Source organism: Hylobates moloch, unplaced genomic scaffold, assembly GCF_009828535.3.
Source record: "Hylobates moloch isolate HMO894 unplaced genomic scaffold, HMol_V3 SCAFFOLD_6, whole genome shotgun sequence".
In the NCBI taxonomy this organism is placed as follows: domain Eukaryota; kingdom Metazoa; phylum Chordata; class Mammalia; order Primates; family Hylobatidae; genus Hylobates; species Hylobates moloch.
This window is the reverse complement of record NW_026652281.1, coordinates 117,883,812-117,902,525: the sequence shown is the minus strand read 5'-3', so window position 1 is coordinate 117,902,525 and position 18,714 is coordinate 117,883,812. Positions and strand designations below refer to the sequence as shown.

Sequence of the window (18,714 nt, the reverse complement as noted above, 5' to 3'; positions counted from 1 at the left end):
CTACACAGCTTTTAAAACCATTAGATTTGCAGGGACTGCCAAAAGGTACTTTCAGTCACCAATACCTTTTGGAAATCCCTTCAAACTTTGGAAAAGAAATAATAACAAAAAGCCTACCAGGTCTCTCTCTGTATATGTATATACACATGTGTGAGTAATTATCTGAATGCAAATAAAAAATTGAAAGCAGAATCACAAGATATTTTTCATGGGATATATGAGGAGGAACACTGATGTGCCTAGAGGACAAAAAAGTAGAGACAATCAAAACAGGTTAAAAAAAAAGAAAGAAAGAAAAGTGCACTTAAAAAAAGCATTTATGTGAAAAGTTATGGGGCTCTTAAAATAATATCTATGTGGGTATATGTATACATTAGATTAAAAATTTTTTTAATTTAAGATTATGATTAGCCTCATTAAAACAAACATTTCCTAAATGTTTAAGTTCTCACAACGTAAGGAATTTTTTGTAAATGCTCAATTGCATGATAAATACTTAGAACTATTAAGAATACAATAGAAACAAAATATTCTTGTTTTGCACATTTCATTATGGTTTCTGAGTTAAGATTTCACTCTGAAGGATAATCCAACACGTAATGTCCACAGCAGAGTTGTTAAATTCGATAACAACTAGCAAAATTAAAATTAAAGAATAATTTGAAATTGGCAGGAAAGGTGCCTTAAACAAACAACTGCAAGGAAGGCTAACGTGTTTACTAAGACAATTTTTTAAAATATAAGCTTACCTCTTTCAAGCATTCTGAGTCCTCCTGCCTCTGGCCTGTTCCCTCTGCAGAACCCAGACAAGGAGGAAGGCTGGGACTGAAAGCCATGAGGTCCGTCTTATGCGGGCCCTCCCCAGAGCACACCCTCTGCCGCCTCTGCTGCGAGTACGACCAACTCCCTACCGCGCTGGAGCACACTAGAGTGGGCTTGCCCGGCGCGCCCGCGCCCTCGGTGGGCGGCGCCGAGCACCGCAGCGCAGTATACAGCAGCAGCGTGAGCACCAACAGGCTGGACACCGCGCAGATGGCAATGATCAAGTAAACATTGACATCCACCAGCGCCGCTTCTGGACCCACAGCACCTGCCGACGCCCTCGACGACGCCTGTGGCGCTTGGCCGCTCTCCACCAGCGACAACAGCACCGTTGCCGTGGCCGTCAGCGCGGGCTCACCGTGGTCCTTCACCAGCACCAGAAGGCGGTGGCGCGGCGCGTCCACCTCGTCCAGAGTGCGCGTCGTGCTGATCTCGCCAGTGTACAGCCCCACGCGGAACGGGATGCGCGCGCCGACCGCCGCCAGCTGCAATTCATACGAAAGCCACGCATTGTAGCCCGAATCGGCGTCCACCGCGCGCACCTTCGCCACCACGTGGCCTGCACCCACCGACCGCGGCACCAGCTCGCTCACTGTGCCTCCCGCGCTGCCAGCCCCGGGCGTCAGCAGCGCCGGCGCGTTGTCGTTCTCGTCCAGCACGAACACCTGCAGCGTCACGTTGCTGCCCAGAGGCGGCACGCCCGCATCTCGCGCGCTCACCTGGAACTGCAGCAGCTCCAGTTCTTCGTGGTCCAACGGCTGCAGCGCGTACACCTTGCCGCTCTCCGCGTGCACCGACACGTAGCTCGACAGCGCGCGCTCGCCCACCCGCCGCTCCACCAGCGAGTAAGAGACCAGAGCGTTCTCCTGTGCGTCCGCGTCCTGCGCAGACACCGTGAAGATGTGGCAGCCCGGCGGATTGTTTTCCTTCACGAATACCGTGTACTCGGGCTGCGCAAACGCCGGCGCGTTGTCGTTCACGTCGGCCACCCCCACGGACACACTGGCCGTGGCCCATAGCGAAGGCGAGCCCCCGTCCCGCGCGGTCACCACCAGTTCATAGGCTGATACGCTCTCGCGGTCCAGGGCGCTGTCCAGCACTAATGAGTAATAATTCTTGTAGGTGGACACCAGCTTGAAGGGGACGTGCGGCGTCAGGGTGCAGGTGACCTGTCCATTTGAGCCAGAGTCCCGATCGGACACACTGATTAGGGCAATGATGGCGCTAGGCTGAGTGTCTTCTCTGATGGGAAGTGACAAAGAAGTGATGGCAACCTCTGGGGCGTTATCATTTACATCTAGTACTTCCACCAAAAGGGCACAATGACCCGCCATTGGAATATTTCCTTTGTCAACTGCCTCCACGGATATTTCATACAATTTCTTTTCTTCGAAATCTAGTTTGCCTTTTGTCCTAATTTCTCCATTGTTCGGATTTATGGTAAATGCATATACCACTGCAGGCGATACAGGCCTTCTAAATGAGTAAACTATATCTCCATTTGTACCATCATCAGGATCTGTGGCATTTAGCTTGATCACTAATGTTCCATTGAATGCGTTCTCTAACACCGTCACTTTATAAACGGATTGGTAAAATTCCGGGGCGTTGTCATTCACGTCCAGAATCGTGATGAGCAGCTGAACTGTGCCAGTCAGCTCGGGTTTACCTCCATCACTGGCTGTCAGTAATAAACTATGTTCCTGAATTTCCTCTCTGTCCAGTGTTTTCCTCAGTACAAGTGATAATGAAGACATTTGCTCAAGACTATTTTGTGCGTCCAAAGTGAAATAATCGTTGGGATCCAGTCGGTAGGTCAATGCCGAGTTTACTCCAATATCTGCATCGGATGCGCCATCTAGTGGAAATCGAGTTTCCGGAGGTCTAGATTCTGCAATGATTATTCGTTTCTTGCTTTCAGGGAATATGGGCGGGTTGTCGTTAATGTCGCTCACCTTCACCTCCACATGGAAAACCTGCAGTGGCCTGTCCACGATCACCTCCAGGTGCATGCTGCACTCCGCGCTCCGCCCACACAGCTCCTCGCGGTCGATCCGAGAATTCACAAACAAAATGCCATTCTGCAGATTTACCTCCAGAAGGTCCCCGTGTGTTTTGGACGCCACCCGGAACAGGCGCGGCACCAGCTCCGCCAGCTCCAGCCCCAGGTCCTGAGCGATGCGGCCCACGAAGGTGCCGTGTTTTGCTTCCTCGGGGACGGAGTAGTGGAGCTGGCCACTACCCGTCTCCCAGGCTGCGAGGATCAGAAGCCAGAGCAGTAGTTGCCGCGGTCTTGGGTCTCCTTGCCAGGAAGACAGCATGGTACACTCCAAAAACCTCAGAGCTATCTGCAATACATACAACGCCTTACCTCAAACTGCCTCTCAAGGCCCAATTTTTATGGCTTCCTAGTGCGGAAGGATTCGCAAGAAGTATTCCGCTTTCTGCTATATTTTCTGCAGGAAGAAACGGCGGCTCTTTCTTCGCGGAAACGTTCTCAGTGAAGAGCGACACCATGCGCATGAACGTGTAAGTGTAAGTATGACTCAGTCTTCATATTTTCCGTTGATGTAGTATTTTTTTCCCCTTGCATTTCCTGACATTTTCACTGCAAATATGTAATTGAAGATTAAATGTTTACCTTCCCAGAAACAGCAAATCACTGCATTCTGCTCAACATTTTATATTAGCTGACAATTGGTTGATGAGTTTCATTTTGCCACAAATTTACTTTTCCATGTGTAAGAATTCCATGCAGAACTTTAAGACAAAGAATATTCGACACTCGTTTTGGGACAATTGATCGGTAGTTTTGCATAGTCATGTAGGTTTTTATGGTACTGTCCTCTTCCTGTAATATTTTTCAAGACCTCCTCACACAACAGCCATTGACTCCAAAAGGAAACATAACAATCACATAAGAATAAAATCGGTGAAGGTGAAAAATATTGGTAACTGATATATCAGATTTTGAATAAATACATCATATTTATAAATTTCCTTCAATGTGACTTGAGATGTAGATATTTATATTCAAAAGAAAGTGTTCAGTCAATATGTGTGGGATTTTGTATGTGAGTGTGTGTATGTGCATAAACACAATAATTTAGACACAACAATGCTCTAAGGTTTTCGATTCTATTTTTATAAAATATGCCTGGAACTAATATCCTATTTACTTAGTAGAATTTAACTTACCGCCGCCGGCTGCAATTTATGCGAAAGCCACGCATTGTAGCCCGAATAGGCGTCCTGGTTAAACAGAATTTAACCAGTAGGTTAAATTTTCCATTTTCTCTCTCCATCTTACTTCATCATCACTGAGTAAAACCTTGCCGTCATTTAAATTGACTTTAATTTTCCAAGAAACAATAGCTAGACAAAGATGTTAGCATATCTTTAGCGAGGAAAAAAGGAAGAGGATCTTACTTTTATCTGTTGTCATAACTATCTCTACCAAGCCACAAAATCCCAGGCCAAATGGTGTAACGAAAAATATATCATAGCTCCAATAATTATCTGGCCTGTTCTGTGCACAACTCTATAGGAAATGACTGTTGGGTTTATTTCCATAGCTCTGCTCTCCTCTGAAAATTTAGGCAGAGTATTTGGTATTCTCTTACCCTCATCATCCTCTCCTGCTCCATTACTTTTACTAACATAGTATTTCTCTTCTAATTCTTTCTATCTGGCCCTGCATTTCTTTATTTACCTTTTCACATAATTAGACTACATAGTCAACCATTTAAAATATGCCCTTCCAGACACTCTAGAGTCATTCACCTATTTATATTACTCCTCTAACATTCTTTTTAGCCTCCAACATGCAGTTACCCTGATAATCCATTTTCTCTATTCTTCCTATTAAGCTGCTCAATATTGTCACTTAACCATGACTATTCTCTTCAAATTTACTCTCACCTTTACCTCAGTTGGGCTCTCAAGTGAATTCATAATTAACTCCTCCCTCTCGCTTACAGAGATTCTTCCATATTCTCTTCCCTCTCTTCTCAAATTCTCAACGTCATTTCCATCAGTTCACTTTCAGATGATTCACACATTGAGAGATGTGACAAAACAGAAATTCAATTGCTCTCTGCTTGTGTCATTTTTCCTTGTATTATCCGTTTTCATTTTCTACGAGTTGTAAGGAAAAACTGTTCCCACTTTTAAGGTCAACCATATGCTCTTAAAAATTATTTTCTATTCTCTCATAGTTTTCATCTAAATTCATCTGCTGCCTGTCTTATTTTTAGTATCTTATTTTATTTATTTATTTATTTATTTTGAGACAGAGTCTTGCTCTGTCGCCCAGGCTGGAGTACAGTGGCGCGATCTCGGCTCACTGCAAGCTCCACCTCCCAGGTTCACGCCATTCTCCTGCCTCAGCCTTCCGAGCAGCTGGGACTACAGGCGCCCGCCACCACGCCCGACTAATTTTTTGTATTTTTAGTAGAGACGGGGTTTCACCGTGTTAGCTAGGATGGTTCTCCATCTCCTGACCTCGTGATCCGCCCGCCTCGGCCTCTCAAAGTGCTGGGATTACAGGCGTGAGCCACCGCGCCCGGCCTAGTATCTTATTTTTTACTTGTTTCTTTCACTCACACTGTGAAGACAGTCAAACATCTTTAACTAAAATATGTATACATACACACATGCACATACACTAATTTAAACGTTCTACTTCTGGTGGAAAACCTATTCTGTTTATCTTTTTCCCTTCACTTTTAACTTCTAACATATACTTGATATATTGCACTTTGAGCTTTATTTCAGCTTCCTGTTGTCTATCCTCCTATGATTTTAAGCCTACTGTAATAGGTTGAATTGTGGTCCCCAAAAAGTTATGCCCACATTTTAATCCCTGGAACTTGTGGATTTTACTTTATATGGTGAATGATATGATTAAGGATCTTGAAAGGAGTTTGTCCTGGATTATCCAGATGGGCCCTAAATACAATCACATGTACCTTTGTAAAACCAACACATAGAGAGAGACATGGAGAGGAGGGGGCAATGTGACCGTGAAAGCTGAGAAGGCTGAGATAGGAGTGGTGCAGCCACAAGCCAAGGAACACCAACAGCCAACAGAAACTGGAAGAAACAAAAGTCAGATTCTTCCCTGGGGCCTCCAAAGAGAGTATAGCCCTGACAACACCTTAATTTTGGACTTCTGGTCTCCAATACTGAGACATAATAAACTTTTGTTGTTTTACAGCACCCAGTTTGTGTTCGCTTGTTATAGCAGCCACAGGAAGTGACACACTTACCCACCTAAGTACCTGGACACATTGTTTTTCACTTTTCAATGTCTATCTTGGCAATTTTATTCTTTCATGGATTATTTTTTTCTCTAAAGGAGTTGTTCCCAAAATCTATATCAATAATCTCTTCTGAGATCCAGACCCATATTTCCAATCACAACGGTATTCTCTTACGACCTCAAAGTAACATTTTCTTACATGTTCATCTCCATTCCCTACCTGCTCAAATACACACAAACTGTTTCTCCAACCTTGTTCTGCAAGTTGGTTAATGGCAATCTCATCTTCTCAGTTGAACAAACTAAAAAAGTGAGAGTCACCTTCTACTTTTGTTTTTCTCTTATCATTTGTATTGAGTCTGTCATTATCTGGCTGCTTCTACTTTGCCAGTGCCTCTTGTATATGTCTTTTTCAATTCATTTCTACTGCCATAATTTAAGTCTCCATTACTTGATACCTAATTTATTAAAAAAGAAATAGCTTTCCTGCCTTCACAATCTCCCCTGCTCTAATCCTTCAATTACACCATATACTGTGCAGTTGTTCATACTTATCTCTCCATCTGTAACACTTTCTCGGTAAAATGTTATCTATCTTTCAAGACACTCTTCAATAAAACGTTATCTGATTTCTAGGGCTTACTCCCATTTCTAAGATAGAGGAGAATGCCCAGGTAATACATTTCAATACCATATATTTATTTAAAATTATTGATTGAAGCTGGGAGTAGTGGAGCCTGCCTGTAGTCCCAGCTACTTGGAAGGCTGAAATGGAGGATCACTGGAACCCAGAAGTTCTAGTCCAGCCTGTGCAACATAGCAAGACCCCCATATGTTTTTAAAAAGTGATTGAACATATACTATATTCCAGATCCTAAACTAAAGATATGTAAGAAAGTAGATATAAGGCTGGAAATTTTAATGCCTTTACTACCAGGCTGGGGTATGTAAGACTTTATTCTCTGGTTAAGGAGAAGCCTCTGGATATTTTTATAGAAATAGAAAGTTAAAATATGTAAAATGCACATTAGAAGATTCACTTGGTAATAGGCACAGTGCAGTGGTATGCTATGATAAGTTTGGGATCATCTGAAACTGGTTTGAGCCACAGTTGGTTACCAACTGTACTGTATAGTACAGATGGTTAAATATTTTTAAATTGAGAAATGATTTTATTATATTTCATGTAAATAAGAGTAGTACAGTAGCTATTCCTACTTGAAATAAAAAGGTATTTTGTGAGCAATGAAGAAAATCATTCATCATATGTCAGACATATCATTTATATTACTGTGATAATACCTGGAATATAATGTGAAAATATCTACATTGTACTGAAATTAGAATAGTGATCAAGAAGGCTATTTTAAAAGCCTAAGCATGTGAGGAAGAGTTAAAGAATCCATTAATGGTATCTAGGAACTCTTTGTACCATTCTTGCAACTTACCTGTAATCTTGAAATTATGAACAAATTAAATTTTTAAGTTATCAAACATCTGGCCAGTTTTTAATCTAATATACTGTTTTGTTTCAAGGTTCATCAGTCATATAAAATATTATAGAAAAAGAAAAATATTTAGTGTGGTGCTCCATGGCCTCCATTGTACCTACATATTTCCTTCATTAATATTAGACAAATACATAAAAGTTCAAAACGAGTAAGAATGACCAAGAAAGATGAGACATTCGATAGTTTAAAGAATAAAATCATAAAGAAAAATGAGAGAATGTAGTTATAACCTAAACGGAAGTTCTTCAAGGAAACAAATATATCTAAATAATATTAATAACTTACTTCACTGGGAGGATTTAAACAATCTTCTCGAGACAGCTGAAGGCTTGGGCTGAAGGCCATGAGGTCCGTCTTGGGCGGGCTCTCTCCAGAGCACACCCTCTGCCTCCTCTGCTGCGAGTAAGACCAACTCCCCACGGCGCTGGAGCACACCAGCGTGGGCTTGCCCGGCGCGCACCCGCTAACGGTGGGCGGCGCTGAGCACCGCAGCGCAGTGTACAGCAGCAGCGTGAGCACTAGCAGGCTGGACACCGCACAGATGGCGATGATGAGGTACACGTTAATATCCACGAGAGCCGCTTCAGGATCCACAGCGCCCACTGAGGCCCGCGACGACGCCTTTGGGGCCTGGCCGTTCTCCACCAGCGACACCAGCACCGTGGCCGTGGCCGTCAGCGCGGGCTCACCGTGGTCCTTCACCAGCACCAGCAGGTGGTGGCGCGGAGCGTCCGCCTCATCCAGGATGCGTGTCGTGCTGATCTCGCCAGTGTACAGCCCCACGCGGAACGGGATGCGCGCGCCGACCGCCGCCGGTTGCAACTCGTAGGACAGCCAAGCGTTATAGCCGGAGTCAGCGTCCACTGCGCGCACTTTCGCCACCGCGTGGCCCGCACCCACCGACCGCGGTACCAACTCGCTAACTGCGCCTCCCGCGCTGCCAGCCCGAGTCGCCAGCAGTGCCGGCGCGTTGTCGTTCTCATCCAGCACGAACACCTGCAGCGTCACGTTGCTGCCTAGAGGCGGCACGCCCGCGTCGCGCGCGCTCACCTGGAACTGCAGCAGCTCCAGCTCCTCGTGGTCTAGCGGCTGCAGCGCGTACACCTTGCCGCTCTCCGCGTGCACCGACACGTAGCTCGACAGTGCGTGCTCGCCCACCCGCCGCTCCACCAGCGAGTAGGACACCAGCGCGTTCTCCTGCGCGTCCGCGTCCCATGCCGACACCGTGAAGATGTGGCAGCCCGGCGGGTTGTTCTCCTTCACGAACACTGTATACTCGGGCTGTGCGAACGCAGGCGCGTTGTCGTTCACGTCGGCCACCTCCACGGACACGCTAGCCGTGGCCCACAGCGAAGGCGAGCCCCCGTCCCGCACGGCCACCACCAGCTCATAGGCCGACGCGCTCTCGCGGTCCAGAGAGCCGTCCAGCACCAACGAGTAGTAATTCTTGTAGGTGGACACCAGCTTGAAGGGAACATGAGGTGTCAGTGAGCAGATGACCTGTCCATTGGCTCCAGAGTCACGATCTGACACGCTAATCAGGGCAATGACGGTACCCACCTGAGCATCCTCTTGCACAGGGAGCGACAGTGAAGTAACCATTACTTCAGGGACGTTGTCATTCACGTCCAGAACTTCCACCAGGACCATGCTGTGACCTGCCATGGAAGGAATCCCTTTATCAATGGCGTTAACCTGAATTTCATAGGCATTATTCTCTTCAAAATCCAGTTCACCATAAATTCTAATTTCACCTGTGTCTGGATTTATTGAAAACACACATTTCTCACTCACTGGCAAAATCATTTTGATCCCATAGGAAATTTCTCCATTAAGTCCTTCGTCTGGATCGGAAGCATTTAGTTGGATCACTCTCGTGTCGTTTTGGACATTTTCAGACAACACTACTTTATAGCTGGGCTTATCAAATGCCGGACCATTGTCATTCACATCCAGGACGGTTATTTGAATCTGAACAGACCCTGTTAGTTCTGGTTTACCGCCGTCGATTACCATCAGCAATAAATTGAGTTTTGGCGTTTGCTCTCTGTCCAATAACTTCCGAAGAACTAATTCAGGCAATATACTTTTATCTTTTTTTGTTTTTATTTTAAGCTCAAAATGCTCATTTAGACTTAACGCATAGGTCAAAAGAGAGTTTACGCCGATATCCGCATCAAAAGCGCCCTCTAGAGGAAAATGAGAGTCCAGAGGCGCAGATTCAGAAACAGGTACCTTTTGTTCCCTTTCTCTGAACACCGGGGGGTTGTCGTTAATGTCCTTCACCTCCACGTCCGCATGGAAAACCTGCAGCGGCCTGTCCACGATCACCTCCAGGTGGATGCTGCACTCCCCGCTCCGCCGGCACAGCTTCTCGCGGTCAATCCGAGAATTCACAAACAAAATACCATTCTGCAGATTTACCTCCAGAAGGTCCCCGTGTGTTTTGGACGCCACCCGGAACAGGCGCGGCACCAGCTCCGCCAGCTCCAGCCCCAGGTCCTGAGCGATGCGGCCCACGAAGGTGCCGTGTTTGGCCTCCTCGTAGACAGAGTAATGGAGCTGGCCGCTTCCCACCTCCCAGGCTGCAAGGAGCAGAAGCGACAGCAGCAGACGCTGGGATCCCGGGCCTCTTGGCCCGATAATCACCATTGCAGAAAATGAGGGCCTCTGAGTTGGGACAATCAGTTTTAAGGTATCGCTTGCCTGAGGTATTTTATGAGCAGTCACCCTTTTCTGTAAGTACATATTTAGTAAATGTTTTCCAGCATCACAGTCAATATGGAGTCGATCCTATTCCGTGAATGAATGGAAAGCGGGTGCGGAGAAAAAATTTTCCTGTAGCGACATCATGTGACTGATTATGTAAGTACAAGAAAGATCCTGAGGTTCTTTTCGGTTTAGCCACTTCCTGGGTCACTCTTAATTCTATTGTTTCGACTTTGGGATATTTGTCACGGATCATTTATAAATGCGGGTTTAGTTAACATACATGATATTAGTAACAAAACATCAACAATTTTATTGCACTGTAGTTTAAAAATGTTTTCTGCTTCAAAGTAGAAATCTTTCAAATACAGTAGGCTAGAACCTATACTTTATCATGGAAAATGATATACAGAATAATATACAGCGCCCCTCCCCTTATATACCTTACAATTCACAGTTTCAGTAACTTTTGACCTTCACAAGCACTCCATCGTAAGATTTTAGAGAAAGTTAGGAATTTTGTATTTAACAAAGGATAAAAAACTAAAATATGTCTAATACCAAACAATATTTCATTTATATAAATTGTCTTATTCATAAATCTGATGAAAGTTAGAATTCATCATAAATATGGAGAGTGTTATTGTTTTGGTCCCTTGATGCTTGAATGTGATAACTTTTCACATAACTGCTCTCATTTCCATAACATGTCAAAACAAATCTTAGGAATAGATTCTGGAAAGTTTTACTCTAGCAAAAGTAAAGCACTTTAATGTAAAATGTTTAGTTGAAGCCCCCAAATTTCACAGTATCCCAAAGCAACAATAGAGCACTAAAATGAGAAAGAGCTCTTAAAGGGTTTTGGAGCCTAATCTCATTGACTAAAGTCAAGAGAATGTGAACTTGATATCAACCTTTTGCTTTTTCTCTAAATCTTCCCCTACAGGTCATTTAGTAGTTAAGACATACTTCTCTTCAGAAAATCAGAATGGTGACTGTGATGCAAGGGGGAATCAAAAGACCTTTCATGAGATTATTCATTAATTCAAGATCAGCTTTAAGAGAAAAAAAAACAGATAAGATTCTACAACTCGTTGTGAACAAGTACACGTAGATTTTGTAAGTCTATTAATACTCAAGTCAAAATCTTTAAACCAATAATTTGTTGCCATTCATTGCTATTACATATAATAATAAAGGCAACTGAAATATGACACCTTTACAACACCAGGAAAGAATAACCAAGAATGGCTCTACAAGTATAAGATAACTTAAATCAACTATAAAACGTTAAGTAATTAAAGACATATTTGAATTTTGATGTCATCAGGCTAATTATTTAAATTGTCTAATATTACCACCAAGTTTCTTTCCCATTTTTCATTTTCAAAAGTGGTCAATGTACCATATATGCTAAGGAACTTTAATTTTAAAAAAATAGGCTGGGCACAGTGACTTACACCTGTAATCCCAGCACTTTGGGAGGCTGAGGCAGGCAGATCACCTGAGGTCAGGAGTTCAAGACCAGCCTGGCCAACATGGTGAAAACCCATCTCTACTAAAAATACAAAAATTAGCCAGGAGTGGTGGTGCACCCCTGTAGTTCCAGCTTCTCGGAAAGCTGAGGCAGGAGAATTGCTTGAACATGGGAGGTGGAGATTGCAGTGAGCCGAGATTGCGCCACTGCACACCAGCCTGGGTGATAGAGCAAGACTCTATCTCAAAAAGAAACAAATAGTAATAGTGTGTTATGTAGTTCTCACATACTCTTTGACCTAAACAAATTGTTAAGCCAATAGGAACATCTAAGTTTAGCCTAATACTTAAACAACCAAACTAGAAAATAAATTGGAATTATAATTTTATACCATAGAATGCAACCTTGGCATTGAGTATAAAAGACACAACTTTGCAGAAATCAGTCCAAGTAATTTGAATTATCTAAAATGCAAATTGGTTATTTATGTGATATAAAATAATAATTTACAAAATTTTAACCTGTACTGAAAACATTCCCAAGTCTTTAAAAGATGTTCAGTTATTCCAAAAACTTCATCTGGAGATGAGTAATGTATGCCCTATCTAATATTCACATTTATTATATTTGTGAAGTTTCGTAAGTGGTATGATGGTTTAATCACTTTTAAGCCTGAAATATTTTATATTTTTATATTGTTGCCCTCTCTTTAATACTTAAAGAATGTTTTTAGCCAATGAATATTAAGATACAAAAGTTCTCGATCTAAAGTCTATGAATAGGCTTCAGCATAGACTCTGAATATTGTGCCAAACAGTATGTTATGCATCTATAAGGGGGGAAATAGCTAGATATGATTCTCAAGGAAGTCTGTAATTCCACCACTCTACATGTAGTAAGAATAACTAAATATGAAGAATGACTCAGAAGTAAATGATCTTTGCTCAAATCTTCAGATGGGATGATACTACGTGGAAAGAAAATTTCAAAAACATTAGAGATAAGGCATTACAAGATAGAGCAGTTACAATGTGAGATGAATGAAACTGATAATTGTCAGTAGGTACTCACATTAATATATTTAATTTTTTCTCTGCTAGATGAATCTGAAAAACTCATGGAAGAATGCCAACTAGCATATATTGTAGATAATATAGCCCTATATGAATGTCTTTAGAAGTTTAGATAATTTGAATAATTTTATTTACCTAGTTTCCTTTGGAATCATAAATCATGCCATTTTGTTTGAATATCCAATAGTTGACAAATCTCTTGCCTATTCATGGAACAAAATCAAGAACAGGCAAAAAAATTATTTTTTCGGATGGGGGTCTCACGATGATAGCTCACTGCCGCCCTGAACCCCTGGGTTCAGGGGATCCTCTCATGTCAGCCTCCCAAGAAACTGGGACTACAGGCGTGCACCACTAGGTCTGGCTAATTTTTTAATTTTTTATTGAGACAGGATCTCGCTATGTTGTCCAGGCAGGCCTCGAACTCTTGGGCTCAAGCAATTCTCCTGCCTCAGCCTCCCAAATAGCTGGGATTACAGGCCTGAACCACTTTGCCTGGCAAGAACATGTAGAATTTTAGTTACATTATTTCCATAAAGCAGCATATAAGAATGCAAGGCTTAACTTTTTTCTTCAAACCATATGAAAACAAGTATTATCACAGGAATAAAGACAAAAGTAAAGATTGTTTCATATATAATGAATTTATGATGAATGTTTAACACTGTAAAAAAAAAAAAAGAAAAGTAAATCATGTCATACTAATGGAGTATTCCAGCTTTGACACAAGCCTGAAGTTAGAAAAGCCAATGGACTAAGTGCAGTGGCACTGCATTCCCAGCTACTCTGGAGGCTGAAGTGGGAGAATCCTTTGAGCTTAGCAGTTCTAGACTACAGGTCACATGTAAATAGCCACTGCAGTCCAACCTGGACATCATAGGAAGACCTCCTCCCTTTAGAAAAACAAAGCCAGTTGATCTAACAATGTAGAAATATCAAGGCAAAACTCTGCTAAAAGACAAAGAGGAGCAAATTTAAATAATCCATAGTTATTATGGTCATAATTGAAGTTTAGAGATGAAAGGGCATGGGTACTTTAGTGAAAATAGTAATTATTTCTACTCAAGTGACTACAGAAGCGTCATTCTTGCATCTCATTTCTTTTAGTATTTGCTAACCAAATATTAAGAGAAATAGGATATTTATTGGTTAAAGAAGCCAGATCATTCATATGATTAAAAGACTGAAGATGTGTGTCATTTGGTATTTCATGAACAGACATTGTTATCTAAAACAATATTCAAAATACTGATTATTCATAAAACTTTCCCTTTAAAAATCCGTGGAAAAAAACTGGATTTTAAATAATTTCACATACACTTCCTGATAGGTGGAATCTGTAGAAAACTCACCTGTCCGGGGTGATTTGACCCCGGCTCCTGTCTTTCCCCTTCCTCCTCTTTATTCAGACCTAGAGGAAGACTGGGGCTGAAGGCCATGAGGTCCGTCTTCGGTGGGCCCTCCTCAGAGCACACCCTCTGCCGCCTCTGCTGCGAGTATGACCAGCTCCCCACCGCGCGGGAGCACACCGGCGTGGGCTTCCCCGGCGCGCAAGCGCCCTCAGTGGGCGTTGCCGAGCACCACAGCGCCGTATACAGCAGCAGCGTGAGCACCAGCAGGCTGGACACCACGCAGATGGCGATGATCAGGTAAACGTTAACATCCACCAGCGCAGCCTCTGGGCTCGCGGCGCCCACCAAAGTCCGCGAAAAGGCCTTTGGCGCCTGTCCGCTCTCCACCAACGACACCAGCAAGGTGGCCGTGGCCGTCAGCGCCGGCTCACCGTGATCCTTCACCAGCACTAGAAGTCGGTGGCGCGGCGAGTCGGCCTCGTCCAGGGCACGCGTTGTGCTTATCTCGCCTGTGTACAGCCCCACGCGGAACGGGATGCGCGAGCCGTCCGCCGCTGGCTGCAATTCATATGAAAGCCAAGCGTTGTAGCCTGAGTCCGCATCCACTGCGCGCACCTTCGCCACCACGTGGCCCGCACCCACCGACCGCGGTACTTGCTTGTTAACTGCGCCTCCCGCACTGCCAGCCTGAGTCGCCAGCAGTGCCGGCGCGTTGTCGTTCTCGTCCAGCACGAACACCTGCAGCGTCACGTTGCTGCCCAGAGGCGGCACGCCCGCATCGCGCGCGCTCACCTGGAACTGTAGCAGCTCCAGCTCCTCGTGGTCCAACGGCTGCAGCGCGTACACCTTGCCGCTCTCCGCGTGCACCGACACGTAGCTCGACAGCGCGCGCTCGCCCACCCGTCGCTCCACCAGCGAATAGGACACCAGCGCGTTCTCCTGCGCGTCCGCGTCCCGCGCCGACACTGTGAAGATGTGGCAGCCTGGTGGGTTGTTCTCCTTCACGAACACGGTGTACTCGGGCTGTGCGAACGCCGGCGCGTTGTCGTTCACGTCGGCCACCTCCACGGATACCTTGGCCGTGGCCCACAGAGAAGGCGAACCCCCATCCCGCGCAGTCACCACCAGTTCATAGGCCGACACGCTCTCGCGGTCCAGGGCGCTGTCGAGCACCAACGAGTAGTAATTCTTGAAGGTGGACACCAGCTTGAAGGGAACGTGGGGCATCAGCGAGCAGGTCACCTGTCCGTTGACACCTGAGTCACGGTCAGACACGCTGATCAGGGCAATTACCGTGCTGGGCTGAGTGTCCTCTCGTACTGGGAGGGACAAGGAAGTCACGGTGACTTCAGGAGAATTATCGTTGGTGTCCAAGATTTCCACCCAGACTGTACAGTGACCTGCCATTGGGGGAGACCCCTTATCTGTAGCCTGTACTTCAATTTTATAAAACTTGTTTTCTTCATAATCTAAAGTTCCATTGACCCTCACTTCTCCATTATTTTGATCTAGTGTAAATAAGGGTCTTCCGGTGGGCTTAATTGACATTAAGGAGTATGTTACCTCTCCATTGACTCCTTCGTCTCGGTCTGTGGCGTTTAGTTTTATCACAAGAGTTTCTTTAGCAGCGTTTTCCATAAGGCTCACCTTGTATTCTGATTTATCAAACTCTGGATCATTGTCGTTGACATCCAAGACTTGGACTAACAGCTGAACGGTGCCAGTAAGCTCCGGTTTTCCCCCGTCTGTAGCTGTTAGTAGCAAATTAAGTTCCGGAGTTTTCTCTCTATCCAGAGACTTCTTTAGAATAAGTGACAGTCTTTTAATCTGTTTACTATTTGTCGGTGAATCTAAAGAAAAATACTCATTTTTACTTAGCTTGTAGGTCAATAGAGCATTCTCTTCAATGTCAGCATCAGAAGCTCCCTCTAGTGGAAAACGCGAGTCCAGTTGCTTAGATTCCGCAATCAGCAGCTTCTGTTCTCTGAGCGAGAACACCGGCGGGTTGTCGTTAATGTCCTTCACCTCCACGTTAACATGGAAAACCTGCAGCGGCCTGTCCACGATCACCTCCAGGTGGATGCTGCACTCCGCGCTCTGCCCGCACAGCTCCTCGCGGTCGATCCGAGAATTCACAAACACAATGCCATTCTGCAGATTTACCTCCAAAAGGTCCCCATGTGTTTTGGACGCCACCCGGAACAGGCGCGGCACCAGCTCCGCCAGCTCCAGCCCCAGGTCCTGCGCGATGCGGCCAACGAAGGTGCCGTGTTTGGCTTCCTCTGAGACGGAGTAGTGGAGCTGGCCGCTCCCCACCTCCCAGAATTCGAGGAGGAGAAGCCAGAGCTGTAGTCGTGGGGTGCCCAATCCCCTTCTCTGAAAACCAAACATCGCATACGAAATTGGCTTCCAAAATAAGCTTCTTTACACTTACAGTACCAGATTCTTCAGTTTCAGTTTAAAAATCTCGCTGAATTCTTGAGAAGTTTCAAAGGATCCTTAAACGGTGGCATCCGGTATGATGGAGTCCCTTTGTATGGGAGTGCCTCGCTGTTCAGACCAACCTTTGATTGAACTTTCCACCAAGTAAAGAGCGACACCTTGCGCCTAAAACTGTGAGTACTGTCCACTACATTTACCACAACAGAATTTCACGTGTTTTGGGTTTCTTCCCCTAAATATTTCCAACATGCTTATTTATGGAATATTCAGATTATAAGTCATATTTAAACTAAATATATATGGAAATGGCATTTTATTTCTTGATTAACATCAAATTTAAATTATTGTGTCTATGTTTGACTTAACATTATAACATTGTTCTTTTACTTATCTAAAATACATATACACAGAGAGAGTGAGAGAGAAAGAAAATTCAGTTGTTAAGGTGGCCTCATGAAAAACTAGGGCTAAACATTTCCTAAAAGTGTTGTTCCTCATATAAAAATACTATCAAATTTGAATTGTTTTACTTTCAGTCTCCCTTGTTACTTTGGCTGCTAGGGAACTCAAAGAAAAAATTGAAGTTTTATAAAAGCAGCTCTTTAGTCTTTATGTTCCACATGATTTATTCTCATGTTTCTGGGCTTGCCTTTTCATATCTATTTTCTATAGTTCTGATTCTTTGCTGTTTACATTTAATTGCTTTCTGATTATAAGTGACTTTATATTCATTGCAGAACAATATGAAAAACAAATATATTCATATTCTGAAACTTGGCAGTTTTAAAAAAGGATCCACAAAGGAAAAGTCTATTGACCTAGATGAATTTTTTTGTGACATATATTATTTCTAATGTAAGCCATTGTAGCATAATATGAGATATCAAAATTTAGCACTTTATGTAACAGTCAATGATATGACAGAAATAGGCTTTTCAACTATAAAATAAATTTTACTATCATTTGATAAAATAAATAAAATCACCCTGAACATCTTTGTGCCATATTGGTATTTCCAAGTCACCAACATTGGTTTCCTTAACCTAATTCAGTTATATTCATGAAAATAGTTTGTTTCTTGTTGAAAGAATTTTGGGTTTGAGAGCATAAGTTCATGGAGAACAAGGGACATGATTTTTAATTATACCTTCTCTAAGTACCTGATACTGTGCTTAAAACATAAAAAATTAATCAAACAATTCAACTAAATGGTAAATTACCTTAGCGTTTGTGGAAATGGAATTTCATAGAAAATACTAAGTAAAATACAGGAATTGCTTATGAGAGTTTTCATTGCCTGAAGTTGTAATTTGCTTGAGTTTTCTTTGTCTTTTCATATACCTTTAGGATTTAGGAGGAAAAAAGAAGATGCAACAAAATTTTAGAGCAGAAAGCGATTTAGAATAAATATCACTCTAGCTTAAATATTTTGTTGTATAGTTTTGATGGTTTATCTCCAATCTAAAAATACCACAATGGCATATGAAAAAATTATCATATGTGTATGCTAATATTTTATATATATATTCAACTATTAATTTGAGATTTTGTTCTACTTTTTTCATATTTACTCTTTTCCCAATGTTGTCATAACACTAGAACTCTAAGGTAAATGCAAAATTCTGTATTAAAAAATTAAAGGAGACATATCAACTTTTATAACCATTAATTCCATTATGCATCTGTAAAATAATCAGTCATAGTAGGCTCTAACCAAAATATAACATTAGACCAGATGACAGTATATTCAACATGATATTTGAAGCACATCAGGTTTATTTTGAACAAAAGGAAACAACAGATCCTCAATCACCTTATTATGGGAATTGGGGATGAAGATGTTACATGGAATGTGGAGTCTTGCGAGGTAGGGAAATGAACCTGAGAAGGTTTACTCTGGAAAGATGATAATATCACATATTTGAATTAAAACAAGATGTTAATTTAGGTGTTAATTTCCAACAATACAGTATTTTGTGAATATATAAAGTAATACCGAACAAACGCCAAGTCATAAAAGAGTTTGATATAGTGTATGAATCAATGACCCATCTTTTGCATTTTG

The 18,714-nt window shown here is 43.1% G+C and overlaps 2 protein-coding genes across 10 annotated transcripts in view; both read right to left on the bottom strand.

Moving 5' to 3' along the window:
* Positions 1-18,714, bottom strand: part of LOC116471606 (protocadherin alpha-C2) — a 206,068-nt gene that overhangs the window by 134,832 nt on the left and 52,522 nt on the right. Inside the window, exon 1 of one of the 9 annotated variants that reach the window (XM_058439928.1) lies at positions 14,208-18,393. The exons of 7 other annotated variants lie outside the window; for them this stretch is intronic. In XM_058439928.1, coding sequence (XP_058295911.1) covers positions 14,208-16,598 — 2,391 coding nt within the window. In that variant the 5' untranslated portion in view covers positions 16,599-18,393. Of the gene's footprint in view, positions 1-7,881; positions 10,471-14,207; positions 18,394-18,714 lie in introns of those variants that run through there. One more of the 9 variants, XM_032158123.2, reaches the window with a different exon arrangement.
* LOC116471611 (protocadherin alpha-13) lies at positions 584-3,158 on the bottom strand. The gene has a single exon (XM_032158137.2). It carries the CDS (start codon positions 3,141-3,143, stop codon positions 720-722), a length of 2,424 nt encoding a protein of 807 aa, XP_032014028.1. The 5' UTR covers positions 3,144-3,158; the 3' UTR covers positions 584-719.